Source organism: Odocoileus virginianus, chromosome 8 (genome assembly GCF_023699985.2).
Source record: "Odocoileus virginianus isolate 20LAN1187 ecotype Illinois chromosome 8, Ovbor_1.2, whole genome shotgun sequence".
Classification (NCBI taxonomy): domain Eukaryota; kingdom Metazoa; phylum Chordata; class Mammalia; order Artiodactyla; family Cervidae; genus Odocoileus; species Odocoileus virginianus.
Window position 1 is genome coordinate 56,770,919 of NC_069681.1, and position 13,648 is coordinate 56,784,566.

A 13,648-nucleotide genomic window follows, 5' to 3' on the forward strand; every position below is an offset into this window, starting at 1 on the left:
CTGTGCAATTTTTCATAAATGCCTGCATAAATGCAGGACACCAAGCATTGTCCTGGAGATTCAAGGTAAATATGACAAAGATGACCCATATCCTCATGGGATCATATTCTAGTAAATATATGGAATAACAAACAAACAAAGAAGTATTGTAGACTTTAAAATCCCAGGAAGAAAATCAAAAGGATTTTATGACAGAAAATTCACTGAGATGGCCCTACTTAACAGTAATGAAAGAAAGCCTCTCTGAAAAATGACTTTTAAGGTGAGAGAGGGTGCCAACTATGCAAACCGGAAGGTATATCCAGACAAAGACTGGACCTTACAAAGCACAAAAGTGGTGTTAAGGACTGAATGGTAATCTCCCGGAATTCATATGCTGAAGCCTGAATCCCCACCATGATTTTGCTTGGAGAAAGGGCTTTTAAGGAGTGATTAAGGTTAAATGAGGTCATAAGGATGAGGCCCTAATCTTATAGAGCTGGTATCCTTACGAAAAGAGGAAGAGACACTAGAGACTTCTCTCTCCAAGTGCACAGAAAAGAAAAGCCACTTAAGGACACAGTGAAAAGGTACCATCCACAAGGCAGGAAGAGTGGCCCCGCCAGAAACCAACCTTTATGGCACCCTGATGTTGAGCTCCAGCCTATGGAACAGTGAGCAAATAAATTTCCGGGACTTCCCTGGTGGTACAGTGGATAAGAATGCACCTGCCAATGCAGGGGACAAGAAGATCACAGAGCCACTAAGCCGCAGAGCAACTAAGCCTGAGAGCTGCAGCCACTGAAGCCCGTGTGCCTAGAGCCGGTGCTTCACAACAGGAGAAGCCACCGCTAGCTGCAACTAGAGAAAGCCCTCGGGCAGCAACAAAGATCCAGTGCAACCAAAAATTTTAAAAATAAAAACTAACTAATTTTTAAAAAAGAAAGAAAATAAGCTTGCTAGGTCATTCAAGTCTACGGTATTTTGTTATGGCAGTCCAACCAAACAAATACAAATGGGAAAGACAGAAGTGCTTTGTAGAAACTGACCAAAAAACAGTGTACTGGAATATAGAGAGCAATGCAGATAATAAGATGTCAAAGACTCTTACGTCCACATATGGTAGATAAACCAGAAATAAAAGATCACAAAAACTGTCCCTGGTGCAGGGGTTTTAGGCTAGCTAATTCCAAAAATTCGGAAATGTATGGTATGGGTTTTTGTTCTCTCAGTGACTAGAAGTCACTGACATATAATGTCTAGAATATAATAATCTATATTCCACCTTGAAATGCACAAAACAACCCCTACAATAAAGAACTGAACTCTTCACAAAATGTTAACTGTGCCCTGTTGAGGAATAGTGGCTAATAGTATGTTTAGTTTTCTCAAGGACTACAGAAGGCCAAGATTCAGCCTTTTTTGGTAGTTCTTACACCACTAAGGATAGTTTTGAGCTAATTCTGGAGAATTAATAAATATGTGTTTTACCTATGCACCAGGAATGGTGTTGGGTACTCTGGAGTGTACTCAAAGGAATCCAACAACAATTCTAGGTCTAAGGACCAGAGTCAGAAGATATGACACCACATTTCAAAGCATATAAGGCACCACTGGCTTGAAGATGTAACAACTTATGTACCACTAAAGAAGGTACTGTCACCAAGTAAATTATGACATCAATGGTAAGATACACCATAACTTTAGAGCTGCTGAAATATGAAAAAATACACATCTTAGAAAAATGAAAAAGAGTATGAAAACAGCTAAAATGCAAATAGTAAGAGTCATATAAAAAAAGCCCATAGAAGGCAAGAAGTTTCAGTCTGGAGAAAGAGATGTGAACATCATCTAAAAGGAGGTATTAAAAATCGTAATTTGGATAAAGGCCAAAAAGAAAGCAAGAAAGGTACTGTAAAGACAACTTTTAAAGTAAACATGTATTAAAGTATTTAATTATTTATTACAAATAATGGTTTTCATATTTTATGATAATCTCATGCTGATCTTCATTGCATTGCTATTTTTAACACTACAAATTTACAAACAAAAGAGCAAAGCATAGTAAAGATGAAGAACATGCTCAAGACCACATCGTTGCTCTTCAGTCGCCCAGTCATGTCTGAGTCTTTGCGATGCCATGGGCTGCAGCACGAGATCATATAAAACAATGCAAAAAGCAGTGTCCCATTTATTTCCAACCTGGTGCCGAAACCCCTTGGACATGCCCTTTGGGTGTGTGCATAAACTTAGTCAAAAAGACAATGGTTCAGGGGCCTCCCTGGGGGCTCAGGTCCCCCACTTGCCGCAACTAGAGAAAAGCCCCCATAGCCATGAAGACCCAGCACAGCCAAAAATAAATAAATAAAATTTAAAAAAATAAAGAGCAATGAATGGTTCACACCTTTGAAAGCAGAACCTGACAGCAACCAAGAAGGTATAATATAATTATAGGGACATAAATTCCTAGGTTTATGTTTATTTATGTTATTATAAACATTCACAGTTAACAGAGCTATAAAAAACTGAAGTCATATCATGGTATCAAACTGTTTTCTCCTTCAAAAAATTTTTTTTGAAGATCATAGGAATATTTATGTTCAATACTCTTAAATCAATAATTTTTAAGTATTTTTAAAGCACAGAGGAAATGTTATCTTTGTAAATAAAAAAGCATGGCTCCAAGTCACACATGGGATAACAATGAAGAAAGTCTATAATTCTCTGGTGTTAACACTTAAATGTTTTTATAAATACACTAAATGATTTTAAGTAAATTTTATTCATTTTGACTGAAAAATCTTCTGATAAACCTCCCCCAAGAGTGGGAGAATGAGGTTTGTAGGGAAGAAAAAGGAGAAATGGAAGGAGGGAATGAGGGAAGCCCTCAGGAAAAAGAGACCCTTGTGAAAAAAGGGGCAAGAGAAGCAGAAAGGTGACCTAGCTCAATAAATGACTAGCTAACAGTAGAGATGGTAAAGTTCATCACATTGCCCAGAACAGATTTCCCGAGTATGCAGAGTATATCATGAGAAACGCTGGGCTGGATGAAGCACAAGCTAGAATCAAGATTGTTGGGAGAAATATCAATTACCTCAGATATGCAGATGACACCAACCTTACGGCAGAAAGCAAAGAGGAACTAAAAGAGTCTCTTGATGAAAGTGAAAAAGAGCGAACAAGTTGGCTTAAAACCCAACATTCAGAAAACTAAGGTAATGGCATCTAGCTCCATCACTTCATGGCAAATAGATGGGGAAACAATGGAAACAGTGACAGACTTTATTTTTGGGGGCTCCAAAATCACTGCAGATGGTGACCGTAGCCATGAAATTAAAAGATGCTTGCTCCTTGGAAGAAAAGCTATGAGCAACCTAGACAGCATATTAAAGAGCAGAGACATACTAGCTATCTACCTTTACTACAGTGCAGGTATTTTTTTTTTTTTTTAATACCTGCAAGTCAAAGGAAACTGATGGGGAAGACTCAGGCCATCTGTTAGCCAAGGCAAAGAACATACAGTTTGCAATCTGTCTCAATGATTAGACTGAAATGGCTATTATCAAAGATCATGTTCATGGTTGGTCAACACACATTCTTGGGCTACTTCGTGACTACTTTTACATAAGCAAATTCCCTCAAAGGAAAAAAAAATATCCAAGTAATTTTCCAAACTGTGTCATACAATAATACTGTGATTAAACTCACACATGGCAGGAAAAGTTTTGAAAAATGTGAAATACCTCAGTCTGACCTTCATGGGCACTGGTCTCATGAGTAACTCGAATGGCCTGTAATAAGAATATAAAGTATTAATAGAAAAAAATGATTATATTCAACTTTTTGAATGAAAAACAACAATACCAAATTTAAACATCTAAAGCCTTGTTAAGAAACAGCAGACTGGAGGAGATTTCTGGAACAGTTTAACACTAAATATTTAAGAATGACTTCTGAGTAACCAAATGAATTGCTCTGCTTTCCAACCCACAAATCTCCAAAGCCTCAGGAAACTGAGTATCTGCTTATTTGCAATTGCCAGTGGTAAGTGGGGGTCATTTATGTTGTTTAACTGTTAGAACTAACATTTAACACTTTATTCAACTGAGACTAAAGTAAGCATCTCACAGATAGAGACTGAAAAAGCTTAGCTCATCTGTTTCTCCAGGTCACATGCTATTCTGCAGCTCTGGCTCTATTTATGCTTAATCATGCAGCATCAGTCAGCACTTTAGAAATATGGAGCAAAAAGCATGCATTTATCAGACGCTAGAGATTTCAGGTTCCTGAACTTGAAAAAAAATGCTCTTGTAATATCCACTATTAGCAAAGATGAAGAGAAACGGACAAAGAAGTAAATTACAGGTGAAAGTAGAACCTTTACGACTGGCAATTTGGCAATAATGTCAAAGCTTTAAAAAAACATGCAATCTGTTTGATCTATCAATTTCTTTTCTAGTTTATATATTTAATTATAACTCTACACAATCATATATAACTAATATTTGCAAAGATTTAGCTACAATGATATACCTTGCAGTATTTTTTCAAATGTTGAAAAAACAGGGAAAAATATTAAACTTCTGACAATAATTTATTGATTAAATAAAATACTACACAATGGAAAGCTAGGCAGCCATTAAATGATGATGTCAAATATATACTTACTGGTATGTAATACGTTTGTGATAAGTGAAAAAAGCAAGTTATAAAATAATATTACAGTGTGATCAAATTTTGTGTATATACTTATATACTCCCTATAAAAAGTAGTAATGATGGCTACCTGTCACTGGTGGGACTATTGGTGAATTTTATATTGTTTACTTTTATGTAAAATAAAGATGTTTCATGAGATCTGCAGGTTTTTTTAAGAAAATAACTTAATCAATGTATATGAGAATGTTAAAACAACATAATCAAATCAATGGATTTACTGGGCTTAAACTCTGCATAACATTGTTCTAGCCAAGTAATTTTTTACACAATACTGTTTACAGTTTCAAAGAATGTACAATCCACTTAATGTCATTAAAAAGTAAAAAGCCTTCAAAAGCAAAATAGATTTCAAATATAATAAATGTAAATACCACTCTTAAAAAAATTCTATGATATGGTATAATCATTTAAAACTAGACTATGTGGCCTGTGTCCTCACACATGAAAAAATATTACTATACTGATAAAATAGGTAGAGAATGTTCTGACATCTACCATTAAACCTTTATTTTTTCCATTCACTGGTCTTCAGCCTTGTTCCAAATTCCCAGTGAAAGACACACAGGGTATTGCCAAAGATATATTTACCATAGGAAGGGAATGGTAAGGAATGGTCAACTATAAGATATTTTATAAATTTGCAAATCAAACTGCCTTTTTCCTCTCATTCAGCTCTGCACATAGAAAAGAAGTGACAATTTATCAACATTTATGGTTATTTCAGATAATGTTACCTGAAAAGTACAAAAGGTCTTTTTTAATGGATACGACCAAATCCTTAATTGCTCAAAACTGTAGTTTCAAGACAAACTCCCAAACAGAATCTACAATTCCACAGAACTTTGCCCACATTATGAGAGCAAGGCAGAAAAAGGTACCGACGTCATAGTTCTCCAGGTATCTGGCTCGTTCTTCAGGGCTCATTGATGCAGACTCCTCCAGGAATTTTTTCAAGGTTGATCCAGATTCTGAGAATATTAAAGATGATAAAACTGAAAAGGCCTGGTATCTCAAAGAGACTGAGACACGAAAATATGAGAAGCAAGCTAACTATTTTTCAGGTTAAAGCCCTTTCATTGGTAAGTAAGGAATGTAAGATAAATGACAGGGCTTAAACCTCTGTTTATCAACAACATAGAAGAATCGGAAGGATTAAAATTTTCCCTAATAGGAAATATGTACATTCCCATTATAAAAGAAAGAAGGGAGGAAAAGCTTTATTTACTATTTCAAAGAAAGAACTAGAGCACCACCTACTGCTCAATAAGTTAACTTACAACTTAAGGAGGGGGAAGAGCGCAGTAATGAAAAACTGTTTATACCAAAGTGCATCTTGTCTTTATTGTTGGCAATAGCATGGATTAGTCCAATTGTCCCACAGGCATTGCTGATTGTTTGCTTCATGAAATATACTGACGATGTAACATCTTGTCCCCGAGATTTTATTTTTTCCTCTTCTTCTGTTCTGAATACTTCATACTATTAAATAAAAAAGGTCTACATGTGAAAAATAATACATTAAAAAGGACTCAAATGTAAATTTGGAAAAACTCTATACATCGGTGGAGATATAATTAACATGGCATATTTTAACGCATTTTAAAAAGAATAAGATGGATTTACATATTCTGACTCAGAAATCTGTCCATTATTATAGAGTAGTTTTAGGTCAGTATATATTAATATGATTCTCAATTATGTTTGCACTGAAAAGTGATTAAGGATATAAACTTAACAGAGGTTATCTCTGGGCTAAGATATTACAGGAGAATTTTTATTTTCTATTTTTCACATTTCTGTATTGTTACATCATATTAACAAAATTCATACTATATTTATAACCATATGATATTCATAACATTAACCATTATCTATAACAACTGACAGTAAAAACAATACGGTACAATTAGGTCAAAAGTGTGTGCTCTACATCTGATTGCCTGAACCTACCACCATTATAAGCTGTGAAACTCCAGCAAGTTATTTTTTTAATTGTAAAAAGCATTAAAAATTATGAGGTTAAAAAATGAGGGGGGACAGAATAAAACGTTGTAAATCAATTACACCTGAAGAAAATGGATTTTTAAAAACTGAGTAAAGAGAACGAAGAGTAGAAAGATAATTTTATTGTTTTGATGTTTTCCTGTAATTTTCAGATTCCAATAGAGTAGGGAGTCTTACTATAGCCCACAAGCTACAGGCCACATCTGGCCCACTGCCTGATTTCATAGATAAAGTTTTAGCTTTGTTTTGTCTATGGCTGTCTTTATACTAAAAGGCAAAGTTAAATATTGATAGCAAGATTATTAGGCTTGCAAAGTTGAAAATATTTACTAGCTGACCCTTCACAGAAAAAGTCTGCTGACCCCTGCAATAACAGAAATAAATGATGCCTATTAAAAACCCATAATTAAGGAACTGCTTTTAACAACAAATGCACCTATGCCTTAAAAAATAATTTCTGTGAATGTGCTTCTAAATCAAACTTTAAAATAATATTTTCTGAATAAATTCTGAACCATTAATTCAGGCATATAGTCCAACTGATAAAATCTGAAAGGTTCAATACAGTAAGGTCTTGTGCTGAAATGTTTATACAATCCTTCCATTTAGTCTGCTATTGTTGTTGTCTAATATCAATTCTCCTTGGTGACAAAGCAAAATGAGATTTGATAACTTCTTAAGATTTAATGTTTAGAAAAAAAATCCTAAAATGACACAGAGCAGGTTTAGGAAAAAAGGAAAAGCAATTGTGGCAGACTACAGTGCAAACAGAGAGTCAAGAGACAACAAAACTATTAATATGAGAGAGAAATGAATTTACAGCTTCTTCACCTGTGATTCATTGGCTGGTAAGCACTACAACGTAGCATATTTAAAACACTGTAACTGACTTTATTTAAAGCATAATGAGGTATCCATGACAGTTCTTTTTCTATTAGTATGCTGAAGCCATTCACAGCTACATAATCAGTTTCTAAATTAAAACACTTTATAGCTCCTAAAATATCCATAGATATCCTCTGTGACTTTATTATGTCACTTCTTATGAGCTGAAAGAGGGATCTACCAAATTGTAAGAGAGACCAAAAAGTGGCAGATCACTATATTCTCTACTTATATAAGTAAGTATAAATACTTACTCATTTCTCTCACATCTTTCCAAGCACTTACTCCATTTTTTACAATGCTGAGCTCATCCTATTATCTCGAAGTTTAAAAAGAAAAATCAGAAGGCTATAGTCTCGAAGTCATTTTAAAATGAGCTTAAAATTTCTGGCTCCACAATACCAACATTTACATGATTATCATTCTAGAAGAAAGGCTGAAATGAGAGATCTGAATTTGGATACCGAGATCTAAGAATAGCTATTTAGAATCCCCAACACATTCTAAATCTGCAGATTAAACTGTATATTAAGCTTAAAGATTTCCACCCAAATCAAGTTTTTTCTGAAAATAATGTAACCCACGTCATTAGTTATATTTGCCTCCTTAAAACAAAGATTTGTTTATACATATATATGATGTGCTGAAAAAATTTACATATTTTATATAGTGAAAATTTGAATAGATGTTCTGTATTCATATACTTTCTAAGACACATTTAAGATTATCCATTTCTAAAGTATATACAACAAAATGTGATTAAATGTCACATCAAAACAGGTAAGGCATATTAACCATATTTTAAAAAAAAACTATCCAAGTTTAAAAGACTTACCCAGGGCTTCTCTGTCAATCTACAAATCAAAATCTAAATATATTTCCTTAATAAAATTAGATTTTTAAGATGTCCCTACTCCTAGATTTCCTCATTTTACGCAAGAATAGAGTTATGTGTGCTCAAAGAAGAGCACAGGTTGAACTCAACAATGAAAAAGAACTCTGCATTTCCCAGAAACTCTCTTACTTAACAGTCACCTTTTCTGTAATAGGGAAGAGAAGTAACACTGCACACACTGGTCTTGGTACCATGCTGAGGAGTTCAGGATCCATTCCATACACATCAACAAACTGCCAGTTAGGATGCAGACCTAATTGTTTGAGAAACTGGGAAAAGAGGAAAAAAACAGGGAAAGTATTTTTATAACAGGGAAATAACCAATGTGTATATACTATGTATCTGATATACAAAAGGGAATGGAAGGTACGAATATTACTGATGTTCAATAAGAATAAAGTAAAGCAGGTTCTTCATGAATTATGTGAGAAGAGATAGCAATTGATTCATTCACTTAACAAACATTTAAAATTTATAACGTATGAAGCAAAACTCCTTCCCTGCCCTCCACCCAATCCATTACTTTGGGATTGAACAGCCAGGACCTCCCCAAACATATACAAGGTGGCTTGGCTGATATCTTAAAACTCATTCTCAACATTTGATTTTTAAGGAAATGCATCTAAGTTCTAGTATATGAAGACTTAGTAGTAAATCAGCAGTTTATCCTAATTATAAAAAATGATCCCTGAGGTTTAAAGAGCAATATCACAAGTTTTATCAATGAGCAAAAGAGTATATAAAGCCAAAAAATTCAAGTGAATTGTGTGAATACCAGAAAGTGCTTGATATAGTCACCTACTGGCTCTCTGACTTCCAGTACACAATGAAACCTACTCAAGTTCACTGTCTCGCTTACATTTGACGAAACAACTGTAACAAAAGAGGAATGGTTTCTTGAGTCGTGGAAAATTCATAGGGAAATAAAATATCAGACCCTAATCTATCTACTGCAGAGAGAAAAAGAGCATAATAATGAGAATGATGTCAATTTCACAATAAACTCATATGTCTGTATGGAATGAAATTGATGATTTTAAAAAGTGCACCATCACAAAATAAATTTTACATGACAGAAATAAAGGAGCAGAGGAAACAAGAAACTTATTAAAAATGCATCATTATACCTTACCTCAAGAATACATTATAGTATCTACTGGTCTAACATTATGTGAGATTTAAAAATAAAAAAGTGCCTTGGGTATTTCTCCCTAAAGAACAATCACAGGTACTTAGATAATGACACTTTGCAAAACCAATGGAAGCCATGCCCTATTACATGAACAGTCTTACTCATCTCAGTCAGGTTCTCCAAGAAATGACTTTTCTGATGAAAAGATGACCACTGTCCACATCCCTCCACCTCCTGGCTTGCAGAAGAAACACTACTTAATGATAATATGGTTGGCCAGAAATAATGTCCTTGATATGTTTAATAAGAAACATACTGAACTTAAAAACTTCTCTCAGCAGAATGTGCTCAATATCCACGGATTCATTAACATGCTCGGCAACAGTCTGGGGCCACAGAAATCAACAGACTCCTCTAGTTAATACCAATTCTTCATCTGATTCTTATTTTTGATTCAAGACTTTAATATAAAGTTCAATGAAGTATTCCAAACTACTTCCTCTCCCTTCTTCACTGCCTCTGAAATTCTTAGTCTCAGCCCTCCTCAATATTCAATTCTATCTATAAACCAAAAAAGGACTAAAATTGACTGCAGAGCCCAGGGAAGGAACTTCGTCTTATTCATCTTTTTAATTCCATACCACAGACACTCAAGTTATATTTATGGAACCAGCAACAAATTTGTTGAATTTGTTGAAAACTGTATATTTTAATCTAGTCATCTGTATGTGGGCATATGTCTGTTAAGCTGTGTTAATAATGAATATTTAACATATATTTGGTTTCATTTGTGCCAAGTTAAAGAGGTAGGAGAGATACATTTGGCTTCTAATCTGAAACCAGACATTTATTTTATCAGCTCCACATACTCCTGATACCAAATACTACCTGCACAGAACTGACAGCTCTAAAAGGCACACTGTCAAGGAAAAGTATCATAAACCCTCATTAGATAATTTAAATTTATTGGTTAATTTTATGTAATCCCAAGTCATATTGCTATAAAGTTATAAAACAAAATGTACATGTAAGACAGGAAATTTTCACATCTGTGCTGTAAACAGAAAGTAACAGTTAAACATTTTAGTGAAAAAACAATCTGGACAAAACTGGCAAATTACCTTGAAGTTGTAGACTTATTCCATGCCAGCCAAAGCTAAAGAGTATAAATATTACCAAGCTCCAAAGGCGGCTGGTTGTAGTGAGTGCTAAGTACTGGACTGAGGACACATTAACGATTAAATTAAATATATTAAAATGATTAAAACTTAACTGTAATCATACTTCTTAACTTTCTACTCATAGTTTATCAAATAAGATTGATCAAAAGAAGTTAAATTTAGTTAATATATATGAAGTACATCAATGCAACCTTTGTTGCAGACATTGTTATGAGTCAGACTCGCCCAGGAAGTCATCACAAGCACAGAAAGAAAGCTTCGCTGTGCTGAGTCGCTCAGTCGTGTCCCACTCTCGGCAACCCCACGGGCTGTAGCCAACCCAGGAATACTGGAGTGGGCTGCCATGCCCTCCTCCAGGGGACTGTCCCAACCCAGGGATCGAACCCAGGTCTCCCGCATCGCAGGCAGATTCTTTAACGTCTGAGCGACCAGGGAAGCCCAACAGAAAGAATAAAAGCAGCTATTTACAGTAACTACCTCTGGGCAGTGGAAAAAAGGTGAGGAAAACGGCTTTCAACTTTGCCGAGTATCCTACTTTTACTATTAAAAGGGGAAAAAAAAAAAAGAACCTACCTGCAATGTGATAATCAAAAACAGAGAAAGATTAAAAAGTAAATATTAACAGCAACTAGCGTGGGCAGTATGAACTCAACTTTTTATTTTCCAGTACTTTCAAAAAGTGTCATTTTTACAATAGTTAGATGTAGTTTCTAAGATAAAATCTATAGAACTGATACGCATGTTATCTTCTTTAAATTTACAAAATTGAGAGAAGACAAAATACCAGTAGTAAAACTACTCCAAAAAACTCTCTTCAGACTACTCATAAAGTAGTCCACATGCTACAGGCACTTGCACAGACCTCTGTACACAATTATTAATAGAAAACATCTTGCTTGTATCAAGTATAATAAAGGGATTTATAACCTCTAACATTAGTCTTTTGGCTTGTTTAAACACTGGATAATAAAATAACAAAAAATTCTGACTGACTAGCACACTGAATCTTCATAATGCCACTAATGTTTGGCTTATCAAGAAAAATAATTAACAAAATAGATTATGTGCCCCCAAAAGGTCTTGGTTAACTCATTCTTTTTATTCTTTGGGCCAAAGAGAGTATTTCCACTAGATGCAGAGTTCTTTAAATTATGTGTCAACATTTTTAGAGAGAATCCTGTAACAGAAACTATGCTGGGAGCTTTAATGCACTTTACTTTTACCGCAACGGGCAAAAGAGGTTTTATTACATCCTTTCACCAACGAGAAAACGGAGCCTGGGAGATTCTGTGACTTTGTGAGGTCATGTCGCCAGGGCTGCCACACGCAGCTCTGGACGCCCTGGCACTTATTTACCTGTCTCTCACGGCTTGAAGTATCTTTTTGTACTTGGTCCTCTAACCACAGCCACAGTGAGCTCGCCTCCAGTTCTCTAAGGGTTGACAACCATCGCTTACCTTGTTTTTGCACGTGAACTGGACTTCTCTCTATTGGAAAAACTGTTAGCCTCTCCTTGCCATTTTTAATGAATTCCTCCTTATTCTTTAGGTGACAGTCAGGTTAGCAAAAACTCTGACTACATATATGTAAAAAAAGAGAGAAAAATTAAAACTACCTTCCTTTTAAATCTGTTCTAAAGCCACTTGCTCTGATCTCTAATGGGCAGTTCAGGACAGCAATATATTCTGCCTCACTACTAATTTACTAATCCTTTAGGTTATGACAGAAATTATACTTATCCAGTAATTGTGTGATATCACCACTAGTAAAAATATACTAGTAGTAACTGCTGGATGTTACTAGGACTAGGAAAATAACCAAGAGCTAAATGAGAAAACAATGGTTCCTAAAGTCTGGAAATGAGTAAAATGAATTTTAATAGATATTCAATAAACAAAGAATAATAAAATTATTTAAGTACAGAATGGGGAAATAGTAAAAATATTTTATGTAGGGACTCGAAAAAAGGGGAGTTCAAGGTTACGTCACTGCAGGCTCAATATGGAGTGACTACACAACTGTCAAAATAATGATGCAATGCTGATCTGCTTTAAAAGTTGGATTACTCAGGATAATGTAGTAATCCACTATTTCAACACAGACTATGCAGAGTGAAACATGAATCAGCTCTGGGAGGCCTATTTTATGAAGGATGATGACAAACAGAAGCAGGCTCAAGGAAAGGTGACCAGGAATAATAAGGTTTTGGAAGACACCACAGCTGGAGAGTCTGGGCATGTTCTGAGAAGACTTAAATTATTATAATCCTTTTCCCCAAATATTTTCAGTAACATCACAAAGGAGCAATTAGATTTACTCTGCATGATTTCAATGGGAGGATGACAGACAACTGGAGGAAGTTACAGAAGAGCAGATTTTGTTTCAATATAAAGAAATATAAATATAATTCTTCTAATTATGTATTATACATTACTTCTCATAATAAAACTAAACCACTTTAATGAGATAGAATACTGTCACTGAAATATTCAAGCCAAAGACTCATGACCACATTAAAGGTAATCTTAAGAAAGATTTTCTGGAGCACAAAAGCAGCTATATAAGATTTAGTCATTCTTCCACCCAGTAACTTATTTGTTGAGAGCCCTCTATGGGCCACACACCACTCTCAGTACTTCAGACATGTCCTTTCTCTCACAGAACTTACATGCTAGGGGTGGGATACATACGATAAACAAGCAGACACAAAGACAAGGTAATTTCACAAGGTGATTAAGTATTATGAAGAAAATAAAACAAGAGATGACGTCAGTGGAGACTCAGGGTGGATGGTGGGAGGAGGAAGGGACATTACCTTAATAATCAGGAAAGACTTATTGAGGAGGTAACTTT

The 13,648-nt window shown here is 34.9% G+C and overlaps 1 protein-coding gene across 2 annotated transcripts in view; it reads right to left on the bottom strand.

The window, feature by feature from the left end:
* Positions 1–8,751, bottom strand: part of UCHL3 (ubiquitin C-terminal hydrolase L3) — a 34,598-nt gene extending 25,847 nt beyond the window's left edge. For both annotated transcript variants that reach the window (XM_020879332.2, XM_070471570.1), the window contains exons 1-4: positions 8,623–8,751; positions 6,021–6,177; positions 5,581–5,666; positions 3,723–3,770 (exon numbers count right to left, since the gene is read on the bottom strand). In XM_020879332.2, the coding sequence (XP_020734991.2) occupies positions 3,723–3,770; positions 5,581–5,666; positions 6,021–6,177; positions 8,623–8,697 (366 nt within the window). In that variant the 5' untranslated portion in view covers positions 8,698–8,751. The remainder of the gene's footprint in view (positions 1–3,722; positions 3,771–5,580; positions 5,667–6,020; positions 6,178–8,622) is intronic.
* Between the last annotated feature and the right edge of the window lie 4,897 nt (positions 8,752–13,648).